Here is a 26,716-nt window from a genome sequence, read left to right on the forward strand (position 1 = left end):
AAGGGAGAGCCAATTTCTTTCCATCTCTGCACATACTCGTATATCTGTGGTTGATACTTTTGTACGCGGTTTGTAACAGCTGGTGTTTAAACCCCAAAAGACGGAAGAACATACTGTTTTTATCATCGTTAAAATCTACTTATTTCAACACATTCGAACATGCAAGCTATCAAAATATCTGTATAAACTAATTTCAAGAATTGAGGAGATTTGCCAGTTCAAGACGTTATGAAAGTGCAATAATTTAACATGAATATTTGAAGTGTGCATTTCCATAACGTTGTAAGTGCCGAAACCGGGAGAATCTATTTTTTCACATATATCAGTTGTAGGCGCCATGTTTGACAACATTACGAAAGGTTATGAATAAAGTTCTGCTCCGAGTAATAAAGTAGTGCACTTTAAGGTTGTGCAAGTCACAACGTTGTATGTACTGTACATGTGCATATGCTATAAGCGCGACCTCTGTATCCTGTGTTTCATTGCGAGTTGATAATGGTTTGAATGTATTTGTTACTGTGGTGTGACGATTACTACAACCATGAATACAGATCCACAAAATTCCAGAAAAAGGAAAAGGAATTAAGACAATTGGAGAAAAAATCAAACAAAACGCTTAAAAGATGCTGGGAAAGAATAAATTTTCGCAAAAAGCAAAAAAGTTGTTCCAAAATGACAGGAACGAGTTTAGGTAAGAAACAATATACTTCTCACATTCATTTTCATAATCAAAAAGGCATGTCGAAAATATGAATCTAGAGTTACCAATGTTTTCATACCTTAATTTTACTTTATCCTGTACAGTATTTGAAGTTATGTGCTTACTGAGTTAACAATCAGTTTGGAATTCTAAATTAAACAGTGCTTTATTAAAGATTATTATATTATTATTATTATTATTATTATTATTATTGTTATTGTTATTGTTATTATTATTATTATTATTATTATTATTATTATTATTATTATTATTATTATTATTATTATTATTATTATTAAGAGCAATATGTGGCACATTTATATGTGCTAAAATGTATATTCTATTTTACTGTATTGTAGGTGAACTGTAAGTGTAAACTATCATGCAGCAGCCTTCGACTAGAATATCGAAAAGGACAGTTTAGGCAGTTCCAAGAAATGCGAGAATACTCCAAGCAGCAGGCTTATTTGTTTCGATTCATGCATCCCCAGGCCATCAAATGGAGAAGACATGGTAAATATGAGCACCCAGGTGAAAGTAGAAGGCAGCACTCTTTTCACTACTATCTTCTTCTTCGTGGAGGAAGTGAGGTAAGAATCTGTCTTAAAACATTCTGCAATACATTTGGTATTACTGCAAGAAGAGTTCTACTAATATGGGAAAAAATTGTAAGAGGTGAAATGGACTGTAAAGATAATAGACGTGGAGCTCACACAATTCTTAGAAATCAAGGATGGAGAGAGAAGATCATGGAACATATAAAGTCTTTCACTACTCTCGAAGCAAGAATCCACAGAAGATGTTCTTATCCCCAGACTTGAATGTAAGCAGGATGTATCGCTCATTTTTGGAAAAGTATTGTCATGGCGACATGAAGCCTCCAGTTAGTCGTCAGTGGTACAATGAAATTTTCTTAGCGCAATTTAATCTTTCCTTTGCTCGACGACGAATAGACGCATGTTCAACTTGTGATCGCCTTACTATGCAAATGAAAACAGGTGATAAGGAAGCTTCTGTTATGAGAGAGTTCCACCATAGACAAGCTGAAGCAGCCTCAAATGCCATGTCTGCTGATACAGAAAATGCGAATTCGTCTGGACATACCATTGTGATTTCATTTGATATGCAGCAGCAGATGTATCTTCCAAGTCTGACGCACTCAGAAATGTTACTATTCATGGCAGATTGCTAGTTGCAACCTTGGTATACATGACGAAGGTACAGGCATGGGAACAATGTGCCTCTGGATAGAAACTGTAGGAGGTAGAGGATCCCTGGAAGTAGCCCATTGTCTCCACAAATATTTGAGTACACTTACAACAGATAAGAAAAAGCTGATTTTATTGTCTGATAACTGTGCAAGCCAGAACAAAAATCAGGTATTGATTGCAATGTATATGGCAAATGGTAAATTTAAGGACATTATTCATAAATTTCCGGTAAGAGGTCACACATCCCTTAGTTGTGACCGTGGCTTGGCCACATAGAGAAGCGAAAACGCAAATGTAGGGCACATACACACATGAATCTCATGCGTATAATCACACAAGCAAGAGTCAAACAACCATTTTCTGTAATGATTCAAGAGAGCTTTACTGATTTCAAAGAATTAGCTCATCAAACACTCGACACAAAAAAATTGAAAATTTCAACATTTTCAAAGATAATGCTGAAAGCTGAAACTTTTGGTCAAGTTGCTGTTATCAAAAGTCATGGTGATTTGCAAATGTAGGAAAAGACACTTTTAATACTGAAACCAGGAGTATTGTCCGCGCAACTTATCTAGGCACCTGGGTTCCCTAGTGCTGTCTCACTGCCCCGTAACTATCTGCTGGCTACCTGACGTTGCTGCAACAGTTGTACGTACAGTTACAAAAACATCATTCGGTACTGTATTTAATTTCAGTGCATTCCATTGGATATGGTAGGTGAAAGTATATGGTTTCACAAAATATCAAACATAAATAAATTACATTTTTCTTCTTCTGTGTGCTATACAGTATGATCACAACTCCAATTATTACAATATTCGTATCTGGCCGTGAGCCGTAAGCGATACGTAAAGTCTTTCAAGTAGAAGCACAGGTCTGTAGTTGTTGGGTTTCCAAAAAGTTCACTTTCACATACAGTCATTATCAATATTCTTCTTCTTCCTCCTCCTCTTCCCTTCATCTTCATCATCATCATCATCATCATCATCATCATCATCATCACAGTTATCACTGCTGGTGTCGTCTAGACGTATTATAAAATCCATAAATTATTAGGGAAAAGACTTGAAGCAAGTAAAGAGATACGTTTCGAAATAAATCCCGAAAAGACAAAGTATATAATTATGTCTCGTGACTAGAACATAGTACGAAATGGAAATATAAAAATTGGTAATTTATCCGTTGAAGAGGTGGAAAAATTCAAATACAGCAACAGTAACAAATGTAAATGACACTCGGAGGAAATTAAACGCAGAATAAATAGGGGAAATGTCTGCTATTATTAGGTTGAGAAGCTTTTGTCATCCAGTCAACTCTCAAAAAAGCTGAAGTCAGAATTTATAAAACAGTTAGTATCGGCTGTTCTGTATGGTTGTGAACTTGGACTCTCACTTTGAGAGAGAAACAGAGGTTAAGGGTGTTAGGGAATAAGGTGCTTAGGAAAATATTTGGGGTTAACAGGGATTAAGTTACAGGAGAGTAGAGAAAGTTACATAACGCAGAACCGGATGCATTTTGTTCTTCACCTGACATAATTAGAAACGTTAAATCCAGATGTTTGAGATGGGCAGAATATGTAGCACGTATGGGCGAATCCAGAAATGTATATAGACTGTTAGTTGGGATACTGGAGGGAAAAAGACCTTTGGGGAAGCTGAGACATAGATGGGAGAGTAATATTAAATTGGATTTGAAGAAGGTGGGATATGATTACTGTAGAGACTGGATTCATCTTGCTCAGGATAGGGACTGATAGCGGGCTTATGTGAGGGCGGCAGTGAACCTCCGGGTTTATTAAAAGTCGTAAGTAAGACATTTCTCTTTTGCCTCTTGATCGGAACAACCACTGATCTTATTATCTCCCTCTCCTTACTGCCTATGCTAAATTAAAATTAAATCATGGTTTATTTAACAACGCTCACAACTGCAGAGGTTATATCAGCGTCGCCAGTGTGCCGGAATTTTGTCCCGCAGGAGTTCTTTTACTTGCGAGTAAATCTACTGACGTGAGCTTATCGCATTTACACACACTTAAATGCCATCGATCTCGGCCGGGATCGAACCGGCAACCTCGAGTATAGAAGGCGCGTATAACCTTGTTGCATCTCGTATTACTACCGGCTCCATTCAAACAATTTCTTTTAAATTTTATTTAATGAAATGAGCCCCAACCCCGCTCATTTCAGTCTCAGGCAGACCACAATTTTACCGAGTCCTTATTTTATTTAGTTTCTTTATTATCAATTTTTATTTGGTTAAACTATTAATTTACAACTTTATATGATTATTTATTCATTTAATTTATTTATATTTATGAATTTGTTTGTTTAGTTATGTATGTCCTAGTTTTGATTAAGTACTTGATTTATCTGCTTTTAAATTATTCATTTAACCATTTACTTATTTATTTATTTGATGATTAATCATTTTTTTAAATATAAAATAATATTGTTTTTTTTATAAGATTGTTTTCATAGTTTTTCTATCACAAAGATATGAGATATCACAGAATACAATTCATTAATTAACAACACAAAACAGAAAAATAAGGTCACTGAACAATTCTATCTTTTCTAAATTACTTACAGTATTGTATTAAAGGAAGAAGATTACGTTTCAGAAAGAGAAAACAGTAATAACATGGTCATTAATTAAATTAAACACTTCGTTTATAACATTTATGTAATAGAGGATTGTAAACATAAATAGATTAGCTGGGCATAGTGTGTTTGAATTATTTTACCTTATTCATATATAATTCAGTACATTGCCATAAAGTTTTTTCCCGTGTTTCTTATTATAGGCTTTGTACCTCGAACGTTTTAGAATTTCCATAAATTCTTCCATTTCCATTTCCCTGTTGTAGTCCATTATTAGGAATACTACATTGCTATTGCAATATTAGTATGATGTGCTGCATTGTTACCTATTGAGACACAATGAGCTTTTACAGATGCATTTCTAAGTTATGGATGAAGACCGGAGTGAAAATAGATTAGAAACATATAATTTATTTACTCGTATGTGTAATGAGATTTTTAGCCTGAGCCAAGAACAAAGAGCAGATTGAAGAAGCCTTCAGAATTGGAAGAGGGAAAAATCGTCCCATACTAGTGAAATTTACAAGTATGAGGACTAAATTATTTATCTTAGATCACTTGAGAATACTGAAAGGAACGGATTAAAAAATTGAGCAGGGCTACAGTGTGGAAATATGGAGTAAGAGAGAGATGTTGCTACCATTTATGAAAGAAGCAAGATCGAGAGGTCAGTTTGCGATATTAGTTAAGGATAAAATAAAAATAAATGGAAAATTATACGATTTAGAGCATTGTCAGAGGAACTTCAACTCACAGAAATACAAGGTCTCCGCAAGTGGAAATTTACGGACGAGAGAAGTGAATACCGAGCAACCGGAAGGAATTATAGAGGAATTGGTTCGTAATGGCAAGGAACGAGCGAGTCAGCAATATGAAGTATGTACGGAATTAAAGTCCACATCGGAGACTGGTCATCCGATAGACGAGCTTATCGACCGAGAAAGAACCAGTCAGGGATCTGCTGAGCCTAGTGGAGTGAAAGAGTAGATCAACGCAATAACATATGACCTAACCTACATGAATCAGCAAGAAGAAGAAGAAGAAGAAGACAAGAAGCTGAAACAAGGAGACATTACGGGAGATCAAGAGAAGGTGGGGGTAGCGTTCAAAGAAGAAGTCAGGATGCGATAAGGATGATGAGTGAAGAGATAGTGCTTTCGTCACCACAGGGCGGTAGGCCTATATTATCATCTTTGACGAGTAGATTTAAGGGCCAAAATAGTTACAATCTTACAAATTAGGTGCATGAGTGATAAAAATAAATAAAGTGTCTGAATAGAACTGCAATATGGTAGTTTTAAAATTTAATGTCGTAAATCGTGTTTAGTGTGATAATAGTGTGTTCAAGGGACCTGGGAAAGAGATCAGTTTGGAAGTTAAAAAAAAAAGTGGCTAGTTAATAAATATAGTTACCGAATGAAATTTATTATAAAGAAGTAAATCTTGGAAAGTGATGTAGTGAAGTTTATGAAATATGATATTAGTGAGAGTAAATACAATTTTCTATAGTTTTTGCAGGGCGTTGTTTGAGGTTAATGAATGGATGATTTCAAACTATAGTGAGCGAGATATAATAATGATGTGTATCAGGTAAATGAGTAAAACCTTGTGAAGGTGTTAAGTGTTTTAAACGGGAATGTTAGTATCGGAATTTTAATAAGAATAGCCAGTTAAAATTTAAGAACAATATTTTTGATAAAGTAATGGTACGACTAGCAAAATATCATAGATATTAATTATAGACTATTGTTCTGGAGTATATAAATAGTTCAATCTTATAAAAATATTCATATTGAATGAACACTCAAAAAGAGCTTTTTTCAGGGCTACATAATTTTCCAAATCAAGGAACATAAATTTGCCATTTTGACCTATCATGAAGTAAAATTAGGATATATAAATAGTAGGCTAAATTACTTAGTTATCTAAGATATTTAGTCAATATTTCATTATATGTAAGCTGAATCTGCAAGATAATGATTTTATATCTAAGTACAGTATTACTATTAGTAGTAGCTCCAGGCGTAGTTCAGTTAGCTGAGATGCTTGCATATCGAACCGGAATTACGACTTGGCGGGAGTTCGATTCCTGCCAAGCCAAGCCAAGCCAAGCCAAGCCAAGCCAAGCCAAGCCAAGCCAAGCCAAGCCAAGCCAAGCCAAGCCAAGCCAAGCCAAGCCAAGCCAAGCCAAGCCAAGCCAAGCCAAGCCAAGCCAAGCCAAGCCAAGCCAAGCCAAGCCAAGCCAAGCCAAGCCAAGCCAAGCCAAGCCAAGCCAAGCCAAGCCAAGCCAAGCCAAGCCAAGCCAAGCCAAGCCAAGCCAAGCCAAGCCAAGCCAAGCCAAGCCAAGCCAAGCCAAGCCAAGCCAAGCCAAGCCAAGCCAAGCCAAGCCAAGCCAAGCCAAGCCAAGCCAAGCCAAGCCAAGCCAAGCCAAGCCAAGCCAAGCCAAGCCAAGCCAAGCCAAGCCAAGCCAAGCCAAGCCAAGCCAAGCCAAGCCAAGCCAAGCCAAGCCAAGCCAAGCCAAGCCAAGCCAAGCCAAGCCAAGCCAAGCCAAGCCAAGCCAAGCCAAGCCAAGCCAAGCCAAGCCAAGCCAAGCCAAGCCAAGCCAAGCCAAGCCAAGCCAAGCCAAGCCAAGCCAAGCCAAGCCAAGCCAAGCCAAGCCAAGCCAAGCCAAGCCAAGCCAAGCCAAGCCAAGCCAAGCCAAGCCAAGCCAAGCCAAGCCAAGCCAAGCCAAGCCAAGCCAAGCCAAGCCAAGCCAAGCCAAGCCAAGCCAAGCCAAGCCAAGCCAAGCCAAGCCAAGCCAAGCCAAGCCAAGCCAAGCCAAGCCAAGCCAAGCCAAGCCAAGCCAAGCCAAGCCAAGCCAAGCCAAGCCAAGCCAAGCCAAGCCAAGCCAAGCCAAGCCAAGCCAAGCCAAGCCAAGCCAAGCCAAGCCAAGCCAAGCCAAGCCAAGCCAAGCCAAGCCAAGCCAAGCCAAGCCAAGCCAAGCCAAGCCAAGCCAAGCCAAGCCAAGCCAAGCCAAGCCAAGCCAAGCCAAGCCAAGCCAAGCCAAGCCAAGCCAAGCCAAGCCAAGCCAAGCCAAGCCAAGCCAAGCCAAGCCAAGCCAAGCCAAGCCAAGCCAAGCCAAGCCAAGCCAAGCCAAGCCAAGCCAAGCCAAGCCAAGCCAAGCCAAGCCAAGCCAAGCCAAGCCAAGCCAAGCCAAGCCAAGCCAAGCCAAGCCAAGCCAAGCCAAGCCAAGCCAAGCCAAGCCAAGCCAAGCCAAGCCAAGCCAAGCCAAGCCAAGCCAAGCCAAGCCAAGCCAAGCCAAGCCAAGCCAAGCCAAGCCAAGCCAAGCCAAGCCAAGCCAAGCCAAGCCAAGCCAAGCCAAGCCAAGCCAAGCCAAGCCAAGCCAAGCCAAGCCAAGCCAAGCCAAGCCAAGCCAAGCCAAGCCTCTCAGCTAACTGAACTAGCCGGGGGCTACTACTACTGTACTTAAATATAAACTCATTATCTTGTAGATTCAGCTTACATATAATGAAATATTGACTAAATATCTTATATATTAAGTAATTTAGCCCACTATTTATATATCCTAATTTTACTTCATGATAGGTCTAAATGGCAATTTTATGTTCCTTGATTTGGAAAATTATGTAGCCCTGAAAAAAGCTCTTTTTGAGTGTTCATTCAATATGAATATTTTTATAAAATTGAACCACTTATATATACCAGAACAATAGTCTATAATTAGTATGTATGATATTTTGCTAGTCTTACCATTACGTATTCCACTCCATAATGAATGAATGATGTAAATAAGGACAAAATATTTAAAACGTTAGAGTTAAGTAATATGTGTGTATGTGTGTATTTATTCACACTGCAAATGGGTATATACCAGGGGCGTATTTTGCGGGCTACCGGGGCTACCGGCGGTAGCCCAAGGAAATTACAAAAGAAAAAGTTTATAATATAACATAATGTAATAATTTTGTATTATTAGTTTTACCATAGTAATTAAAATTAAAGTAATTGTTAGATATATTTTGTGTAATAATAGGGTCAGCGGTAGCCCAAACCCTTTAACCAGTATACGCCACTGGTATATACCCGGTGGCAGTGGTAACTAAATACACTCAATAATGACAATTAATAATAAACACAACTAATAAAAAACAATAATAATAATAATAATATAATAACAACAACAACAACATCAAGGAACATCCTAAATTAAATGAAGCGTGATCACTTAAAATAACATTTAAATTAAATCTATTTTGTATCTTAACTCTAAGTTCGAACTAAGACCCACGACTGTGACAGGTTTATACCTGCACAAGTACCTTTCGGCACTACATATCGTCATAGAGTTAGCCTAATTACAGTTTCCATAAATTTTTAACGTTCCTTTTCCTTTAAATAAAACTCATAGTCTACAGTATTTGGTATTTTTCACAACTGGAGTTATTGCATAACGTTAATATTATAAAAACGTTAATGACGGAATATTAAAAGAAAAATAAATTGTAAGGAAATGTGTATAAAAGGTTTAGTACGTAAATTTAATTACTGTCATTTTGAAATAATCTTTACAACTTTTTGAACGAAAGAGAAATTGTAATAGATAATTAACACGGGATTTTAACATCGAAAATTTACAAGGAAATAATCTCTACACTTGTTATCTTAGCTGATAAACCACGAGGTGCAGACAATCGTTTGATGAATGTAAGTTAAAGTAAAATTTTCATTTTTTCATTGCCACTTCAAAATACCAGGAGAACAGGAGGCATATGAGAACGGATGGGATATGAGGGATACTAGAAGAGCACGGGGATTCTAGGAGAACAGGGGGACTACGAGGGAACAAGGCGGATATAATGACAGCAAGGAGAACAAATGAAAGAGAAGGAAAACAAGGATAATACAAGGAGAACAAGAGTAATACAAGCAGAAGGAGGGGAAGACGAGGAGAAAATGAGAAGGATGTGGAGAGAAAGGAAAATACGAGGAAAAAAACATGTAATGATAACAAGGAGATGTAAGGAGAATGAGATGAATGAAAGAAGAAAAATGGGAATAGAGGAAGAAAAAGGGCAATAGAGGGAGTAAAAGGAGTAGAGAAGGAGAATAGGAATGGAAGGAGAACAAAGAAAACCATGGGAGTACAAGGAGAAAAAGAGTAACACCAGAAACAGGAAAATCCGATGAGAACAAGGGGAATTCAAGTAAAGCAAACAAGGAGAACGAGATAAATACGAGGAAAATACTGGGAGAACAAGAGGCATACAATGGATAACAAGGAGACAACCGGAATGCGAGGAGAGCAACCTGGATATATGGATAACATGGGAAATGCAAAAAGAACGAGCGGGATACATATATAACTATTGGAATACAAGTTGAACAGTGGCAATACAAGGAGAATAGGGAGCAATTCAAGAAGATTAAGTGGAGCACAAGGAGAACAAGTTGAAGTCTAAAGCGAAGAAGGGAATACTAGGAACAGAAGGTGAATGCAAACAGAAAAATGGGATACAAGAACATGAAAGATAATAGAGTGAAAACAAGCGGAGTACAGAGATAACTATGAGAATATAAGTCGAACAGAGGGAATATAAGAATAATAGGGACAATTCAAGGTGATTAAGTGGAGTACAAGGACAACAAGTTGAAATCTAAGCGAAGACGGGAATACAAGGAGAAAAAGGTGAATGCAAACAGAAAAATGAAATAAATGGAGAAAACGGGGAATACAAGAACATAGAGGAGAATGGAAGAGGAATACTAATACACGCAGGGTAAAAATTAGATGAAAATGAGTATACAAGTACAACAACGGGAATAATAGGCGAATTACAGGATTACCAGGAAAAATTGGAAATAGAAAGGAAGACGATTACAAGAACAACAAGAGGCATACAGTGAAATCAAGAGGAATGCAAGGAGAATAATTCATTGAAAGGACATCAAAGGGAATGCTAGGAGTACAAGGGGAGGACAACGAAAACAACAACACAAAGAGAACAAGAGAAAGACAAGTGAAAGGAAAGAAGGTTAACAAGGCAAATATGACAAAAATGGCATACGTGGAGAATAAGGGGATACAAGAAAAACAAAGAGAATGCAATGAGAAGAAGACAAGTGAAAAGAAAGGAAGGAAAAGACTGGAACAACAAAAATGCAAGGCGAATAAGACGAATATAAGGATAACAAGGAGAACAAATGGAAGAGAAGGAAAACAAGAGTAATACAAGAAGAGGTTAATACAAGCAGAACGAGGGGAAGGCGAGGGGGAAAGGAGAAGTCATGGAGGCCAAGGAGAATTCAAGGGGAAAAACGACATACAATGAGAACAAGGAGATGCAAGAAAAAATATATTATAAAAGGAGAATAAAGGGAGAATAGGGAGAGAAAAAAGAGAACGAAAGGAGAAGATGAACAAAAGGAGAATATGGGGAATACAAGCAGAGAGAACCGTAGGAGTACAAGGAGGGAAAGGGGAATATAAGGAATTTATAAGTAGAGAACACAAAGAGAATTCGAAGAGACCAAGGAGAGTACAGGGAGAATGAGGGGAATACGAGAACATAAGGAATACAAGGAGGAAAAGAGGTGCATAAGAATAACAAGGGGCACAGAAGCAGAACAAGCGGGAGAAAATGAGAACAACCGAGATACAAGGACGTGTGGAATGCAAGGAGAAAGAGGGAAATATGAGGACAAGGGAATATCAGAGGAGAATACCAGGACTGCAGGAGAATAGCAGGAAAAGAGGGGAATATGAGCAGAACTCGGGGTATACGAGGAGAATGGGGAATGCGAGGAGAACAGGAAGATAGGAAAACATTTGACATAAGGATAAGAGGAAAATGACGGGATACACAGAGAGCAGGGGTACATTAGGAGAATAGGGAGATACTAGGAAAGAGAGGTATACTAGGAGAAAATGAGAATACGAAATGAACTGGGGGACACGAGGAGAAAATTTGGGATATGAGGAGTAGATGAGGATACGAGGAGATTAGGGGGCATGTAAGGAGAACAGGGAGGAAGATTGGGATACGAAGAGAACTAGATAAAACATGCAGGATACGTGGAGAACAGGGGAATACGAGGAGAACAAGGGGGATTCGAGAAAAACAGGCGTGGGATCGGGGGATGCACAATAAGAGCGGGCAGGATACGTGGCAAACAGAAGGATACGAGGAGAATAGGTATGGGATACGAGATCAGGAGTGGGATAAAAGTACATGGATAAAATACGAGGAGAACAGGGGGAATACTTGGAGAGCAGAGGGGATAGGAGGAGAACAACGGGGATACTAGAAGAAGAGATTGTGTTACAAGACGAACAAGAGAAATACCTGGAGAACAAGAGTAATAACTGCAGGACAAGTGTAATACCAGGAGAAAAGAAAGGGTAACACCTGGAGAACAGGAGGAATTACTGGTTAACAAAGGAATGCAAGAACAAACGAGGAGAATACAAAGAAAATGCAAGGAGAACAAAACAAATACATGGAGAACAAGTGGCATACAAGGAGAACAAGGGAAATACAAGTAGAATAAAGGGAATACAAGGAGAACAATTTTAATATAATGAAAACCAGGGGAATATAAGGAGTATGCAATTAAAACAAAGGGATTGCGAGGAAAACAAGGGGAATGAAAGGAGAGCAAGGAGTATGCAATTAAAACAAAGGGACTGCGACGAAAACAGGAGGAATGAAAGGAGAACAAGGAATAACGAATTAAAACAAAGGGACAGAGAGGAAAACAAGAAGAATGAAAGGAGAACAAGGAGTATGCAATTAAAACCAAAGGACAGAGAGGAAAACAAGAGGAATGAAAGAAGAACAAAGAGTATACAATTAAAACAAAGGGACTGCGAGGAAAACAAGGGGAATGAAAGGAGAGCAAGGAGTATGCAAATAAAACAAAGGAACTGCGAGGAAAACAAGAGGAATGAAAGGAGAGTAAAGAGTATGCAATTAAAACCAAGGGACTGGGGGGGAAACAAGAGGAATGAAATGAGAGCAAGGAGCATGCAATTAAAACAAAGGGACTGCGAGGAAAAGGAGGAATGAAAGGAGAGCAATGAGTATGCAATTAAAACAAAGGGACTGCGAGGAAAACAAGAGGAATGAAAGGAGAGTAAGGAGTATGCAATTAAAACCAAGGGATTGGGGGGGGGAACAAGAGGAACGAAAGGAGAACAAGGAGTATTCAATTAAAACAAAGAGATTGCGAGGAAAACAAGAGGAATGAAAGGAGAGCAAGGAGTATGCAATTAAAACAAAGGGACTGCGAGGAAAACAAGAGGCATGAAAGGAGAACAAGGAGTATGGAATTAAAACAAAGGGACTGCGAGGAAAACAAGGGGAATGAAAGGAGAGCAAGGAGTAGGGAATTAAAACCAAGGGACAGAGAGGAAAACTAGAGGAATGAAAGAAGAACAAAGAGTATGCAATTAAAACAAAGGGACTGCGAGGAAAACAAGGGCAATGACAGGAGAGCAAGGAGTATGCAATTAAAGCAAAGGGATTGCGAGGAAAACAAGAGGAATGAAAGGAGAGCAAGGAGTATGCAATTAAAACAAAGGGACTGCGAGAAAAACAGGGAAATGAATGGAGAACAAGGAGTATGCAATTAAAACAAAGGGACTGCGAGGAAAACAAGGGAATGAAAGGAGAACAAGGAGTATGCAATTAAAACAAAGGGACTGCGAGGAAAACAAGGGAATGAAAGGAGAACAAGGAGTATGCAATTAAAACAAAGAGACTGCGAGGAAAACGAGAGGAATGGAAGGAGAGCAAGGAGTATGCAATTAAAACAAAGGGACTGCGAGGAAAACAAGAGGAATGAAAGGAGAACAAGGAGTATGCAATTAAAACAAAGGGACTGCGTGGAAAACAAGAGATATGAAAGAAGAACAAAGAGAATGCAATTAAAACAAAGGGACTGCGAGGAAAACAAGAGGAATGAAAGGAGAACAAGGAATAGCGAATTAAAACAAAGGGACAGAGAGGAAAACGGGAGGAATGAAAGGAGAGCAAGGTGTATGCAATTAAAACAAAATGACTGCGAGGAAAACAAAGGAATGAAAGGAGAAAAAGGAGTGAGCAATTAAAACAAAGGGACTGCGAGGAAAACAAGGGAATGAAAGGAGAATAAGGACTTGCGAGGAAACAAGGAAATGAAAGGAGAACAAGGAGTGAGCAATTAAAACAAAGGGACTGCGAGGAAAACAAGAGGAATGAAAGGAGAACAAGGAGTATGCAATTAAAACAAAAGTACTGCGAGGAAAACAAGAGGAATGAAAGGAGAACAAGGAGTATGAAATTAAAACAAAAGTACTGCGAGGAAAACGAGAGGAATGAAAGGAGAGCAAGGAAGGGGAGTACAAGAGTTACTTTTAGAATACAATGAGGACAGGGGAATGTAAGGATAAAAATAGGCATTAAAGGACAACATAGTGAATGCGAAGAGAATAAGGGGAATCCATTGAGATCAAGGTTAAGTCAATGAGGACAACGGGAATACAAGGAGAACAAGAGAAATACAAGAAGTATAAGGGAGGGGCCTTCCATTCGCGAAATTGGAGATCGATCGATATATATATTTTTTGGTGACATTGCATTTTACATTTAACTACAATTAGAATATGTCACCTTTTAACTCTATTAATTTCTCCTCTGTTTTAATAAGTAGAGATGGAACAATTTTTTCGTAAACAAAGTACTGTTTAATAACACTACTGTAGTGTCTTCTTAAGAGTACAGTTTGGTGCTTAGTGACTGAAGTTACGTTTCTTACGTACAGTGCAGCTTTATTAAGATGGAATAAGCACAATCACGTATTTTCAAATTAAATGTCATGATTGTGCTCATGCTTTGTTTAGGAAGGAATTGTTCCATCTCTAGTGATCACTACATACACTTAAAATCTTCTCTTTCTCTTGCACAAACAAGGACAACAGCAACTACAAATCCGAAAGAATAATCTAATGAAGAAATTACGCTTTTTGACCTTCACTGGTTCGAGTTCTTCTTCTTCTTCATAGTTGACAACCTGTATTTCTGCAAAGAGCAAAACGAAATTGATCATTAAGCATGTGTCATTGCATTCACTGATTTTCATTGAATGTTATATTAATAGGGCGAGGATTCGTAAGCAATCCATGCAAAAACATTTTATACATTTTTGAACGTCTGTAATGTCGAATATTTAAAGTTACTCGTACATATGTTTGCACATTTCTGGCGTTCTATATAAAAGACTATTGAGCATACAATGTTGTATATTTCTAGGATTTTGTGTCAGAAAACCTCAAATTAGCATATTTCGTAAAAATATATTTTGGATTGTTTCTCAGCACATAATATATATATATATATATATATATATATATATATATATATATATATAATATATTTTTTTTTTGTTAACTGTAGACTACTTGATGGCGGAAAATTCTTGCATATATGAAGTGTAAGTGTGGAAAAGCCAAAACAACACCACACTCTGCCTTTGGCCTACTGCACAAGAAGGATTTCCAATTACTCCTCCGTACCTGACTTAAACTCCATAACTACCTTCTCTGTCTGTTGGCATGCTAGCAGTCTGAGTGTCGAGTGCGTGATTTGTTGTATTATGTGTGCGGATTGTGTGAGTCTGTTCGTGATGCCTCCTGAAAAATTATTCGAAGCAGTAGAATCCTAACGGAAGATATTTGTCACGCACAAGGGTCCACTGATGAGGTTGTGAAGACAAAATTAGACATGGTACTGTCGAAATAAATACCTTGGTTGCAGCACTGTGCTCAATGTAAAAAAATAACGAGAAAATGTGGCTTGCTTGAACCTGAATCTTACAAAAATCACAATTTATACACTAAAATTTTGTGAATAACTTCATGTGAAGGATCCAGGGAAAAAACCAGGTAAGTCACTTTTTTTGTCGAGATGGAGTTCGAGGTGCCATTAGATTCTCTTTGGAAAGGACTATCGTTTAGAGGTATGAAACAGGAAGAGAAACAGATTAGTCATGGGTTTATTTGCCTTCAAATTTTTGGCGTACATGAAAAGAGATAGGTAAGTGAACTCTTTCAGCGAAGAAAACAGGTTTCAAGGAAAAAGTGACTTACCTGGTTTCTTCCCTGGACCCTTCATGTGATGTCAAACGGTAATTTTCAGCATTCAAAAATCTTCTTGTAGGCAACAAAGTACGTCAACAGATAAGTTTAAAACGCTGTTGGCTGTGTTTTGTAACCAGAAAAAGTAAAGTAAACAAAGATATGAAAAGCACATATGGATCTTGGTGCAAAGTGATATATACCTCACATAGTCTCATTTCTTAATGATATTAAACTCTAGTTAAATTGGATTGTGCATGTTTTTGCAAATGTCTTGTTTCATTATGAAGACTTCGTATATAATCTCTGGCCTTATGTTTGTTTGTATGTTTGGGTAGTCCCTCCAAGTGAAGTGCCAATTTAAAGAATCACAACTCGACTCCTTTTAACCCATATATGCCCAGAATAATTTTTTGTTTTCAAATTTAATAAAATTGAATTCCTGAGTGCATTAGCATTTATGAACGTAGAATTTTCAGAAATTTTTGTTATTGCATTTCTAGTGCCTCAGATATGTGTTGCGAAAACGCATCACAGGGGCACATAGGGTAGCAATTATTACTCACATTGTGTTTTTAATATGGTGAGTTATTAATTAAACAAGACGACATATTTTGACCTAACCTATTCTATTACCATGCACAGAATGTATTTTACATGATCTGAGATGTTATTTCTGCAAATTAAATTCTTGAAAATGTTTAACACTGGAATCAACAAGATGAAAAGTTTTCATTTTATCTCATTACTTCTGAAAAAAAAATAATAAATTCTTGGAAATATTTAACATAGAAAGCAACAACATGAAAAATTAACATTTTGCATCATTAGAGACATTATTTTTGAAAATTAAATTCTTTGCAAGCAACATCTTGAAAAGTTTATATTATTTACATCGTTAGAAATTCTTGGAAGCATTTATCGTGGAAAGCAACGTCACATTTTAGACATGGTTTAGTTGTCTGAGATTTACAAACAGCACACCTTGTTCTCTTTTGCTGAGTGACTATAATATGGCACCTTTCATCAAATCGAACACTTGGTGCTATTCTGCTGCTGACAGACTAGGTCTTGACTTCGGTGTTCCATATTGTCTCTGATAGCCCATTGCGATACTTCTACGAAATGACAGAAGATCCATGTCTTCCATATGACTGACTATAGAGAAGCGATGTGTTTTGCACACTGACACCTAACCCCCACAAAAAAAGACCACCATCACATTTTGGGACGTATATTTTTTCGATAGGTACTCACATTTTGATCCATGCGATCAGTTCCACCCATATTTATATTGTAATTTGTGATGGCTGCTGGTTGAGAAATTGCCACATTCTTTTTCTGAGAGCTGGAATTTCTTTGTACGTTACTCACTGGCAGTACACTGTCACAGTTTGACACAAAGTCACAACAGAATTGTCATTCCAGCGACATATCAGTAATTCAGAACCTTCATCGTACTGCATATAAAAGGAACCGAACCTCTCTGTTTTCTTCATATCAGCCAGATTTGTTAGTGGACACTTCTGTCCCTGTAAGGCCCATGCCTATTTCTGTGAATCTATCTACAACGTTCAATGCATTTCTCTAAATGAGGAAAATGAAAATTATGCATAGAGTAGGCAACACTGTGAGAGAATAAATCCAGTATTGACGAGGCTATGATAATTTATTTTGGAAGACATGGACTAAAACAATTTATTCTAGGAAAGCCAATTAGGTTTGGCTACAAAGTTCACTTTCTCACATAAGTTCATCTAGAAAGGGCCTCAGCTTAGACAACCTATCGCTCTTGTCAAGTTGTGTTGCCATTTAGATGAAGGTTTCTCATCATTTCATCAAATCTATTGCGTCTCATAGCTCTGACTATTGATTAATTTCTTGCGTCACTCCTCTCTTAACTGTATATTCGATGGCTTGCGACTTTAGTATATCCACTTACAAGAAGAATCCCAAGGAATGTTTTGAAATCATTTGTGGAAAAACTAAATTTATCCCTACCTTTCTGCACCGCATAACAAAACTTTGGTTTACAATATCAAGTACAAAATTTTCATGGAAAAATAGCCCAATTGAAAAATATCAATTGGCAATAAGTTCTTTTAATGTTGGGATTCGACTCACAATTTTCAATTTCCTCATTTACTTTTCTTTTCAGTTAACAGTAACTTGGTAAATCACTCTTTTTCCATTTTCTTACAATAGTACCTTTATCTCCTGACAGGCTCTGATATTTCACGTATTTCTGCACCTTCTGGCATCTATTCATTCTGTGCCTGATTTTATATTATTATATATTTTTCCATATACTGAGGACCACTATCCCTTCAGTCCCCAGTTGATGACAATTTAGATTATTTATGTTTCCATTGAAGTCCTCGTCATCACTGTCTTCATCGGTATCATTTCTAGCTTCCGGTGGAGATATGAAAATATCTATAAAATCTGCCTGAATTTTTCGTTCTCTTCCATGATTGTCGTTATTTCATGTACACTCAGACCCCTTGAATATAAAACATGAATAGAATAACTATTTCATGCTAAAATCGAATTCCATGTGTAAATATACACAATTATTTCACTAATCTCAGAAAGACAATTTTGATATTCCATGTGCCCGGTGTTGCGAAAACGCAACACCAACATTCAGGCCCGCATTACAGAAGTAACGTTTCATGCAATATCCAGCTACGTTTACAAGAAGTATGCTAAGAGTCTTTAGATTGTAATATATAAAAGAAAAGATATAATAATATTATAAAAATAAGCAAAAATTACATTCCTTTATGACAAACTGCAGATATTTCAACATTTGTAATAATCACTTCTTTCCTTCTCAAGTATTGCGCCATCAATGAATCAGTTACCAAATGTTTTCAATAAACCAGGTCTACCAACATCAGTATAATAGATAATAAGTGCCATAAACTTAAAAAATACTAAAAACCATATTTCACACACGTTTAATAGCAAAGAAGTAAAATGTTGCGAAAACGCATCACCGCTATAATATGGGTTAAACTCTAGTCAATCCTTCACATCACTTTTCATCTATCGGGCTAGGTCTTTCACCTATCTGTTGAAGTATCGCACCTGGCTGAACAAGCTTTCTGTGGGTATGACGGTGATCCACGTCTATGTGGAAAAAACTGGGAAAATACAACTAATATACGTGTTAAAAAATATCCGCAAATTTCATAACCTCAATAGAAATATGAAATAATAAGCAGCTACAAAGAAAGTAAAACCACAAATCAACATGCTCTTATATGTATAATTTAAAATCCTTGACTCTCGTCAGGAAGAAGGGGGTAGACTTCCGACACTTCGTCTGTGCACTGGCAGACATCAGAGTGGCGGAAGATTACCTCGCTACATCTGCAAACATATATATCATATTATCTTACCTGTCTAAGATGTAGTTCTACCTAGCCTTGCTTGTTGCAGCCCTATGCTCCACATAATACTATACTATCCGAAGATGCGTCTGCACACACACAATCTAGGCTACTGTTACCGCACATTAAGTTAATTTAACATGTACAGTATTTCAGCACCACTTCGTAGCAATGCCGTATTGTGTTTTTGGTTCACGAAAAATATAATACGTTGTTCTAAGGCAGTGGCGGGAGTGAGTTTTCCCATAAAGACGAATATTTTTCGTAAACCAAAAATTCAGCAGGGTTTTTCTAAAAAAGTATGGGTGATGTACTACGTATTTACCAATTTAACACTTTACTTTTCGAAACATCAACCAACCACCACTACCAAGAAGACTTGACCGACCGCTTTAACGTTTCATTGCACTACAATGATTTCGTTCTGGGATTTAGATTGAAATATAAGCGCAGCTTATATGATGCTGGCTACTACCGACCCAGCGGCCATAAAGCATTCAGTATTGTTAATACTCTTAATGAAAAAATAATTAATTGGATTGGAATAAAAAATTGTAAGAGAAATATTACAAATGGAAAACGAAGTACTTTATTAATGTGCTCAACAATCCATTTACTTTTTTTAATTATTTTTTTGAATAACTTACTACGTTTCATTATTGTGTATGCGGTATTATCACTGAAATGGGGAAGTATAGGGGTAAACCACAGCCAAAATAAGCGAAAGTGTGTTTCAAGGCTGCAGGCATAATATCATATTCCTGTCCTGACTGCCTACACACTTGAATAGGAAACAAGAATGTAATAATAATTCGTTTCGAGTTTATTTTATCGTTTATTTTAGCATTATGTTTATTGCCACATTAAAAAGCTAGAGAATTGTGTTTAAATTAATATTCTTCCTTTCTGTAAAGAACTTAATTCAAATATTTAACAGCAGGTTCTACGAACTGCGACAAATTAACAAGCGGTTTGGACTAACTGGCTGAATGGCTCTACTCCATAAATCTCCTCTTTGCTACCAGCAATCGAACTTGTGAGCAGCTGGAAGCGCCACCACTTCAGGATATAAACAATTACTTTACCTTCTTCTTTGCGACTTCTGTCTAAGTGTGTCATTCTTTTCTGGTGCGGGTAGTACGGGTAGTGACCTGTCATTTTGAGTCTTTCCATCATACCTCTCTCTCTCGCTCTGCGTAAATCTAAAATGCAACAAAATTCTGAATTTAAATAGTCGTAATAAAGTGTTTGTTAGCTAATGTAATGAACAGGATAAATAGGTAGCATATTAAGTAAGTAGACAATATAAGTAAATTATTAAAGTGAATTTTGGAAAGGAATAAAAAGTTAAAGTGCGTAGTAAAGTTACTTCTAACGCATGTATAGCCTTAAGGGGACACTCGGCTATATTTTGGAACTTTTTTCCTATTTGACCAATCTTTTTCAAATTTGGAGAAAAAATTTAATATACACATGGAAAATTAACATGCAAAATCTCATCTCATTAGATCCAATACTTTTCAAAATAAAATAAAAATTATATTTTTAATCAATAATTAATTGAAATATCACTTTTAATTATCATTTTTTATTTTTTGGCTTTGTGCATTTGACTGTGACTTCTCAATGAATAGGGGAAGAATTTTGCGTATTGATTTAGTTCTGTCACGTAAATTAGTGCAGAAATTTAATTTTTCATTTCGATGACACTTTTTCTCCAATTTTTAAGTAGAGTGTTCCCATAAAGAAAAATAAATTCAGTGTACTGAAATTAAAGCAATTTTTAAATTTTATTTCAAAAATGAAATTAATTTATCCTTATTCTTTTATTTACAGTAAAAATAGAACTTGTGCGTAGCTGGAAGCGCCACCACTTCAGGCTGTAAACAATTACTGTACCTTCACTGTTAACTCTGATACGTCTTATTCTTTCCAGGAAGCGTTCTCTCGACGTCATCACCTTCTCTGTCGCTTTGGGTACATCTAAAATGCAAGACAATTCTGAGTTTAAATCGTCGTAATGAAGTAATTGTTAGCTAATGTAATGAACAGGATAAATAGGTAGCATATCAAGTAAGTAGACAATATGTACGTCATCAAACTATTAATAAATTATTAAAGTGAATTTTGGAAAGGAATAAAAAGTTGATGTGCGTAGTAAAGTTATTTCTAACGCATGTATAGCCCTAAAGAAAAATAAATTCAATGAACTAAAATTAAAGTAATTTTTTAATTCTATTTAAAAAATGAAATTAATTTATCCTTATACTTTTTTTACAGATGGCTTCTAAATGTAGAGTGCCTGTGTGTCTGCGTGTACACTGGCGTTCAAAGGTATCTGGCCTACAATTTTCTGATCATAAGGGTGAGCGAACGTCCTAACCACGGATAGGTCAGAACCAAATATATAACAAATTGAGAAACTCTGAACAAGTTCTGCTAGTTTTTCAATAGGTGAATCTATTACAGGAACGGGTAAAAAAGTGTTTGGAAAAATATTGATATAGATCAAGTACAAATTATTTTCATAATTGACGGTAATAGCGGTTCCGCTAAATGTAGTGTTTTTTTTTTTACAATCATTCAAGGGGGATGAAGTGTTGAATTTCATAATACGGGTATATTTATGTACTATTGGCAACACTGACTTATCTTCGCCATCTATTCATAGGAATAATGACTAAAAAAGCCACACTTACACGAAAAAATTATCGAACACTTTCTTCGAACGCCAGTGTACCAGCAATTAGGCCTACCAGAGTGCTCTACTTGAGAGCAGTTATACAGTTTTCAAATTTCCATCTGAAAAGGAGAAGCTTGTGACTAGAAAATATACCACGAAATGTCTTCACGCCAACAAAGCATTCAGTTGTGTGTATAAACACTTAGAAGTAAACGTTTGTACCTACTACATGATTCTAGAGACAGAGAAAGAAATGTGCAGAAATACTCCGAAATAGCTGTTTCTTAAAACTTAGTGATATGCCAAGGATATTTCCAGGCTTACCGGAACGATTATGCAATCGTATTACTCAACAAGAATGAACCCTGAAATGAGAAGGCACAACGTTAAGAACTTTGAACAGTACCGTAACGAATTAAGTGGTTACAAATAAACAAAATTAATTCGTTTGAAGAACTATGTAACAAGTTAGATACTCAAAAAAGTAAGATCGATAGTGGAGGATCACTAATGTAAATGCTATGTTTATGTGCTTTTTGTTGGTTCATTTTGAGGATGTGTAAGAAATTGATGTAGGCTATTAAAATATATCAAAATGTCGTTGTCATTGTCTTCGTTGTTTCTGATGTTTATGATTTAACAATAAAGTTATTTTCATTTTTCACGAAATTATTATTTCATAGTGTTGTTACTTTTGTTTCAAACTGTACGCAGCGCGCAACGGGCAGGACACAGTTGTTTCCCTCGCAACCCCAGCAGTCAGACCACCCCACTATGATTTTGAAAGCTTGCTTCCAGTGACGAATACGCGAAGTATGTCGAAGCTATAAGTGTTCTTTGTGTCGTTTTCAGTGTAAATTACAGTTTATGCTCTGTTAAAAACTCATATTTAGAACATACTGAATTATTGCACTATTCTGGAAGTTGAATTTAATATTTATAAGTGGTTAAAGATAAATTCGAGTGGAGTAAGTTGGAAGATGTATAAAAACAGAGTATGACTATAGCTTGATTTTTTGAAAGATGGGACATGATCAACGAGCACAGAATGCCTGTATTTCATGCCTCTTCAGAAGCTAAAATTGTACCCAATTCTTCTTAAGTACTGCAGACTGCGGGTTTCTTCCTTCTGTGTTTTGTATTCCAGTGTTATTGCCATTATTCTGTTTTGTACTGCTTTCTTGGCTGTGCTGTTATCTTCCTTTCCAATCTCAACTCTTGCATCGTGACCTCAGTGTCTGCTTGTTCTTTTTTAATTTCAGCTAAGGCCGTATAAAGGGATGATGATTGATGATGCTTGCTGATGAGCATTTGAAATCTATTATGCCGCGCTTCACTTACATTGTTGGTCCGGTGTTCAACTTGCAATGTTCATTGGTATTGATTCCAAATGCGATGTTATAGCGCGGTGGTACACGTCGTGTTTTGCCTTTACCTCTTCGGCCACTGATGTAGGCCTAATGGAAATCAAAGTATCGTATATAGGTAGTATCTTGTCAGGCGCATCTTCTCTGAGTTCTTCGAATAATTGTTTTACATGATCTGGGGGAACAAATGCTAATGACAGCAACATATGTGTATATAATCTTACTTCATTGTTTTCGATATCGTTGTAAGCTTCCTATAGTTAGACCTTCAGCCTGGATGCGTCTATACAGGATCTGCCCCAAATGAAAAGAGCAACAATTTATGGCGCTTGTAGGTAACACAGAACGGGCACTATTTATCCGAATAATGTATCGGATTATTAATTTCGGTAAACAGTGAACGCGTAAAAGAAATAGTCATTTGGAGAAATGCTCATTCGGAAAAGTGTCAGTCGTAAAGTTGATTTTAGAAAAAAGGATGCAAACGGTGTGTCTGCGCTATGAGACGTGAAATAATACATATTGCAACTATTAGGCCTAATAACAGCGTACTGCTACTGCTACTACTACTACTACTACTACTACTACTACTACTACTACTACTACTACTACTACTACTACTACTACCACCACCACCACGACCACCACTACTAATACTAATTAAATTTGTTCCGGTTAAGGAGGTTTCCTCAAGATCCTCAGGTCCACCGTTGTGAAGTAACAGTATGTCTGACCACGAAACGAGCGAGCCGGAGTTTAAATCCTGGTTGGGAAAGTTGCCTGGATAAGAATTTTTCCGGGGTTTTCCCTCAACCCATTAAGAACATATGTTAGATAACTTTCGGCGCTGGACCTGGACTCACTTCGCTGTCGTTATCATCTCACTCAAACGCTAGACAATTTTAGCAGTCGATAAAGCGTCGTAAAATAAACCAATTAAAAGGAAAAGATCCTGAGTCATTTTTGTACGACCCTCTTCTACGACCAAATCATAGGTATTAGCATGTTTTTTTATAGTGGCGCTCCACATTATATTGGCCACGGAAGTACCACATATCAGGCATCTCGATCGTTCATCTACTTGAAGAAAGAAATATTTTTCATCTTTAATCTTGCGTACACTACTTTTAACACTTAAATATAACTGACTGGTTGATTGGCAAACTTACTCGTGTTAAATTGTATAAGCTCTGAGGATGGCGTGCAGCACCGAAACAGCTGTAAGCCACACGAGCTTATACAATTCAACACGAGTAAGTTTGCCAATCAAGCAATCAGAAATATTTTTCTTTCCAATCTATATCCTGGGTAAAGGAATCTGCGCGTCTCCTCTCCAATCTGCATTGTTCGAATCCATATTATTAGAGCGATCAGAGTTTTGAAAATGCCATTGGGTATAGAGTAGAGTCGTTTTCTTAGCGATGTCCACCTCTTTCTACTATAATTTAAATAAGTTATTTACGTATTTTCTAACGTACATAAACAACACAAGTAAATCTATTCCATTTATTCGATTATTGAAAATACAAATAAAGTAACATACAGGCCAAGTCTATTTATAAGTAATATAAAGCGTTTATATTTGAAGCAATGCTTACAATGTATTTAAATTTATTTATATGGTTTTATATACGTTAGAAAATACGTAACTAATTTATTTTAATTATATTACAATGAGGGGGATTTCCGCTAAGGCGGCTATATCCCAATGGTATTTTCTAAACTCCGAACGCTCTATCCTACACGATGCAGATTGTAATGTAGTTCTACATTCGCCACATCTCGACTCCGTATTCAGGAGGCAGCAATAGTATGACGCTCCGTGCACTGCCCCTTCTCTCGCTGTATGGCCCCAGTGGGTAGGGCTGGTCTAAAGCACAATGAATTGTTAAAATAATCGCGAAATATTGAAACGCTTAATTGACATTGCGTGTTTCCTAACTTGGCTTTAGAGAACATAGTGAATCAAGTGAGTTCGTTAATAAGAAAGATTTGCTTTTTTTTTAGAGCAAAATATGATTCAATTTTACCGCTTCATTTAGAAACATTTACAGTTTTCCAGAGTACCAGTACTTCTAATTTGATCCAAAATGGCCTAATTTCCTCGGTTGCCATAGTTGCTTTGAACAATATTAAGAAGTAAATTATTGATAGTTCATTCAAAACTATATTCTTGGATGAAATTACGGAAGTAAGGAATGCCAGTCAGTTATCTGTAGTCGTTATATATCCGACCAAGGACGGCAACGTTCAGGAAAGGTTTTTGGAATGTTTAATCAGATAGAACTGCTGGGGGTTTGTATAGCATAATGTGTCAAATCGTAGAAGATCTGGAATGTGGTTAAAGTTAGTAGCTCAGGGTTATGATGGCGGAGCTGTAGTCTGATCACTTGAGTGGATTGCAGGCTAGAGTAAAACAATTTTTCCTGTGTTTTCTCCATGTTCATTGCTTTGCTCATCGTCTGAATTTAGTTCTATTTCAGTCGGCTGGGACAATATTTAGATCAAATATAAATATTCTTTCTGTTACTTAATGGCCTTGTTTTATTTTCCTCCCTGTTTTTTAAGCGAATGCATGCTTTGGATGAACTAGTGAAGAAAATACTTCCGAAGGTGTCTCGGACGAACAGAAATTATAATAGTAGACTGGTATAGACTGTTTTAGAATATCGTGAACCATTCATTAGCTGTTCGAAAATATTGTTGAATAAACTGATAATTGGGATTCAGAAACTCTTAATTCTTCAAGAGGATACCTTGCTTTGCTGAAGACAGATTTCAAATTTAATTTTCTTTCGCATATATTTGGAGCAATATTTTCTTTCACAGATATTCTTTTTGGTGTTCTTCAAAGCAAAACAAATGACATTGTATATTGCATTCAGTAAATTGGTGAATCCAAGACAATTATTGAAGGCAAAAGAGACAGCTTTTCGAATATTTGGAATCGTATAAAAATCATATTATGACATTTCAAACCATAGGCTAAGAGGGTCCATATTCATGACATCGGTAGCTTGGAAACATGAAGTCGCAAACTATTTTTTGTAGTTATTGACAACAACCTTGAACAATTAACTTAAATGTTCAGTAATGTTGACTATCTAAAATTACTGGAACTCACAAATTTCCAAAGCATTACAATGCTCATATCCTAAGTGCTTTTGATATACTAACTATTGCTAATTATGTTGTTTCTTTGATGCAGTGACTCTGCGTTTCCAATTATCTGTACTGCTCAGTGTAAAAGAAAGCATTTGTGCGAGTAGTGTCAATAGCTTCAGTGAGTTGTTGAAATGTATTAAGGAATATAAACTAGAGGCGGCCTACTCTGCAGTTGTCAAATTTCGTGAACTTACACTAACAATTCCTACCACTACTTCCTCTCTATTCTCAAGAGTGTAAAGGCATTTGTGAGAAATTCTATAGGCCAAAAGCGAATCTCACAGTTGGCAGTTTTGAAATTGAAAAATCATTTATTAAGAAACTGCCACAACAATCTCGGTTTTACGGAAACGTCATAGACGAGTTAGACAAACAAAACGGGAGAATCGTTCTGCAGCTTAAATGACAGGTGAGTGGGTAATTTTTTTTCTAAATATTAATTGTATTTAGTTACTGCTTCCCTCCTTTGAAATATTAAT

General features: G+C 36.8%; 1 protein-coding gene and 1 long non-coding RNA gene across 3 annotated transcripts in view; one reads left to right on the forward strand and one right to left on the reverse strand.

Moving 5' to 3' along the window:
- LOC138700197 (uncharacterized) overlaps window positions 1-22,367 on the forward strand; it is a 118,838-nt gene extending 96,471 nt beyond the window's left edge. The window contains exons 5-6 of the long non-coding RNA XR_011332298.1: window positions 20,959-21,095; window positions 21,303-22,367. This is a non-coding gene — a long non-coding RNA (uncharacterized lncRNA). The remainder of the gene's footprint in view (window positions 1-20,958; window positions 21,096-21,302) is intronic.
- The window catches only part of LOC138700141 (uncharacterized), a 129,135-nt gene continuing 111,065 nt past the window's right edge, over window positions 8,647-26,716 (reverse strand). The window contains exons 3-5 of one of the 2 annotated variants that reach the window (XM_069826520.1): window positions 20,922-21,005; window positions 20,108-20,224; window positions 8,647-14,569 (exon numbers count right to left, since the gene is read on the reverse strand). In XM_069826520.1, coding sequence (XP_069682621.1) covers window positions 14,430-14,569; window positions 20,108-20,224; window positions 20,922-21,005 — 341 coding nt within the window. In that variant the 3' untranslated portion in view covers window positions 8,647-14,429. The remainder of the gene's footprint in view (window positions 14,570-20,107; window positions 20,225-20,921; window positions 21,006-26,716) is intronic. The other variant, XM_069826509.1, reaches the window with a different exon arrangement.

The sequence above is a fragment of the Periplaneta americana genome, chromosome 1 (genome assembly GCF_040183065.1).
Source record: "Periplaneta americana isolate PAMFEO1 chromosome 1, P.americana_PAMFEO1_priV1, whole genome shotgun sequence".
NCBI classification, from domain to species: Eukaryota; Metazoa; Arthropoda; class Insecta; order Blattodea; family Blattidae; genus Periplaneta; species Periplaneta americana.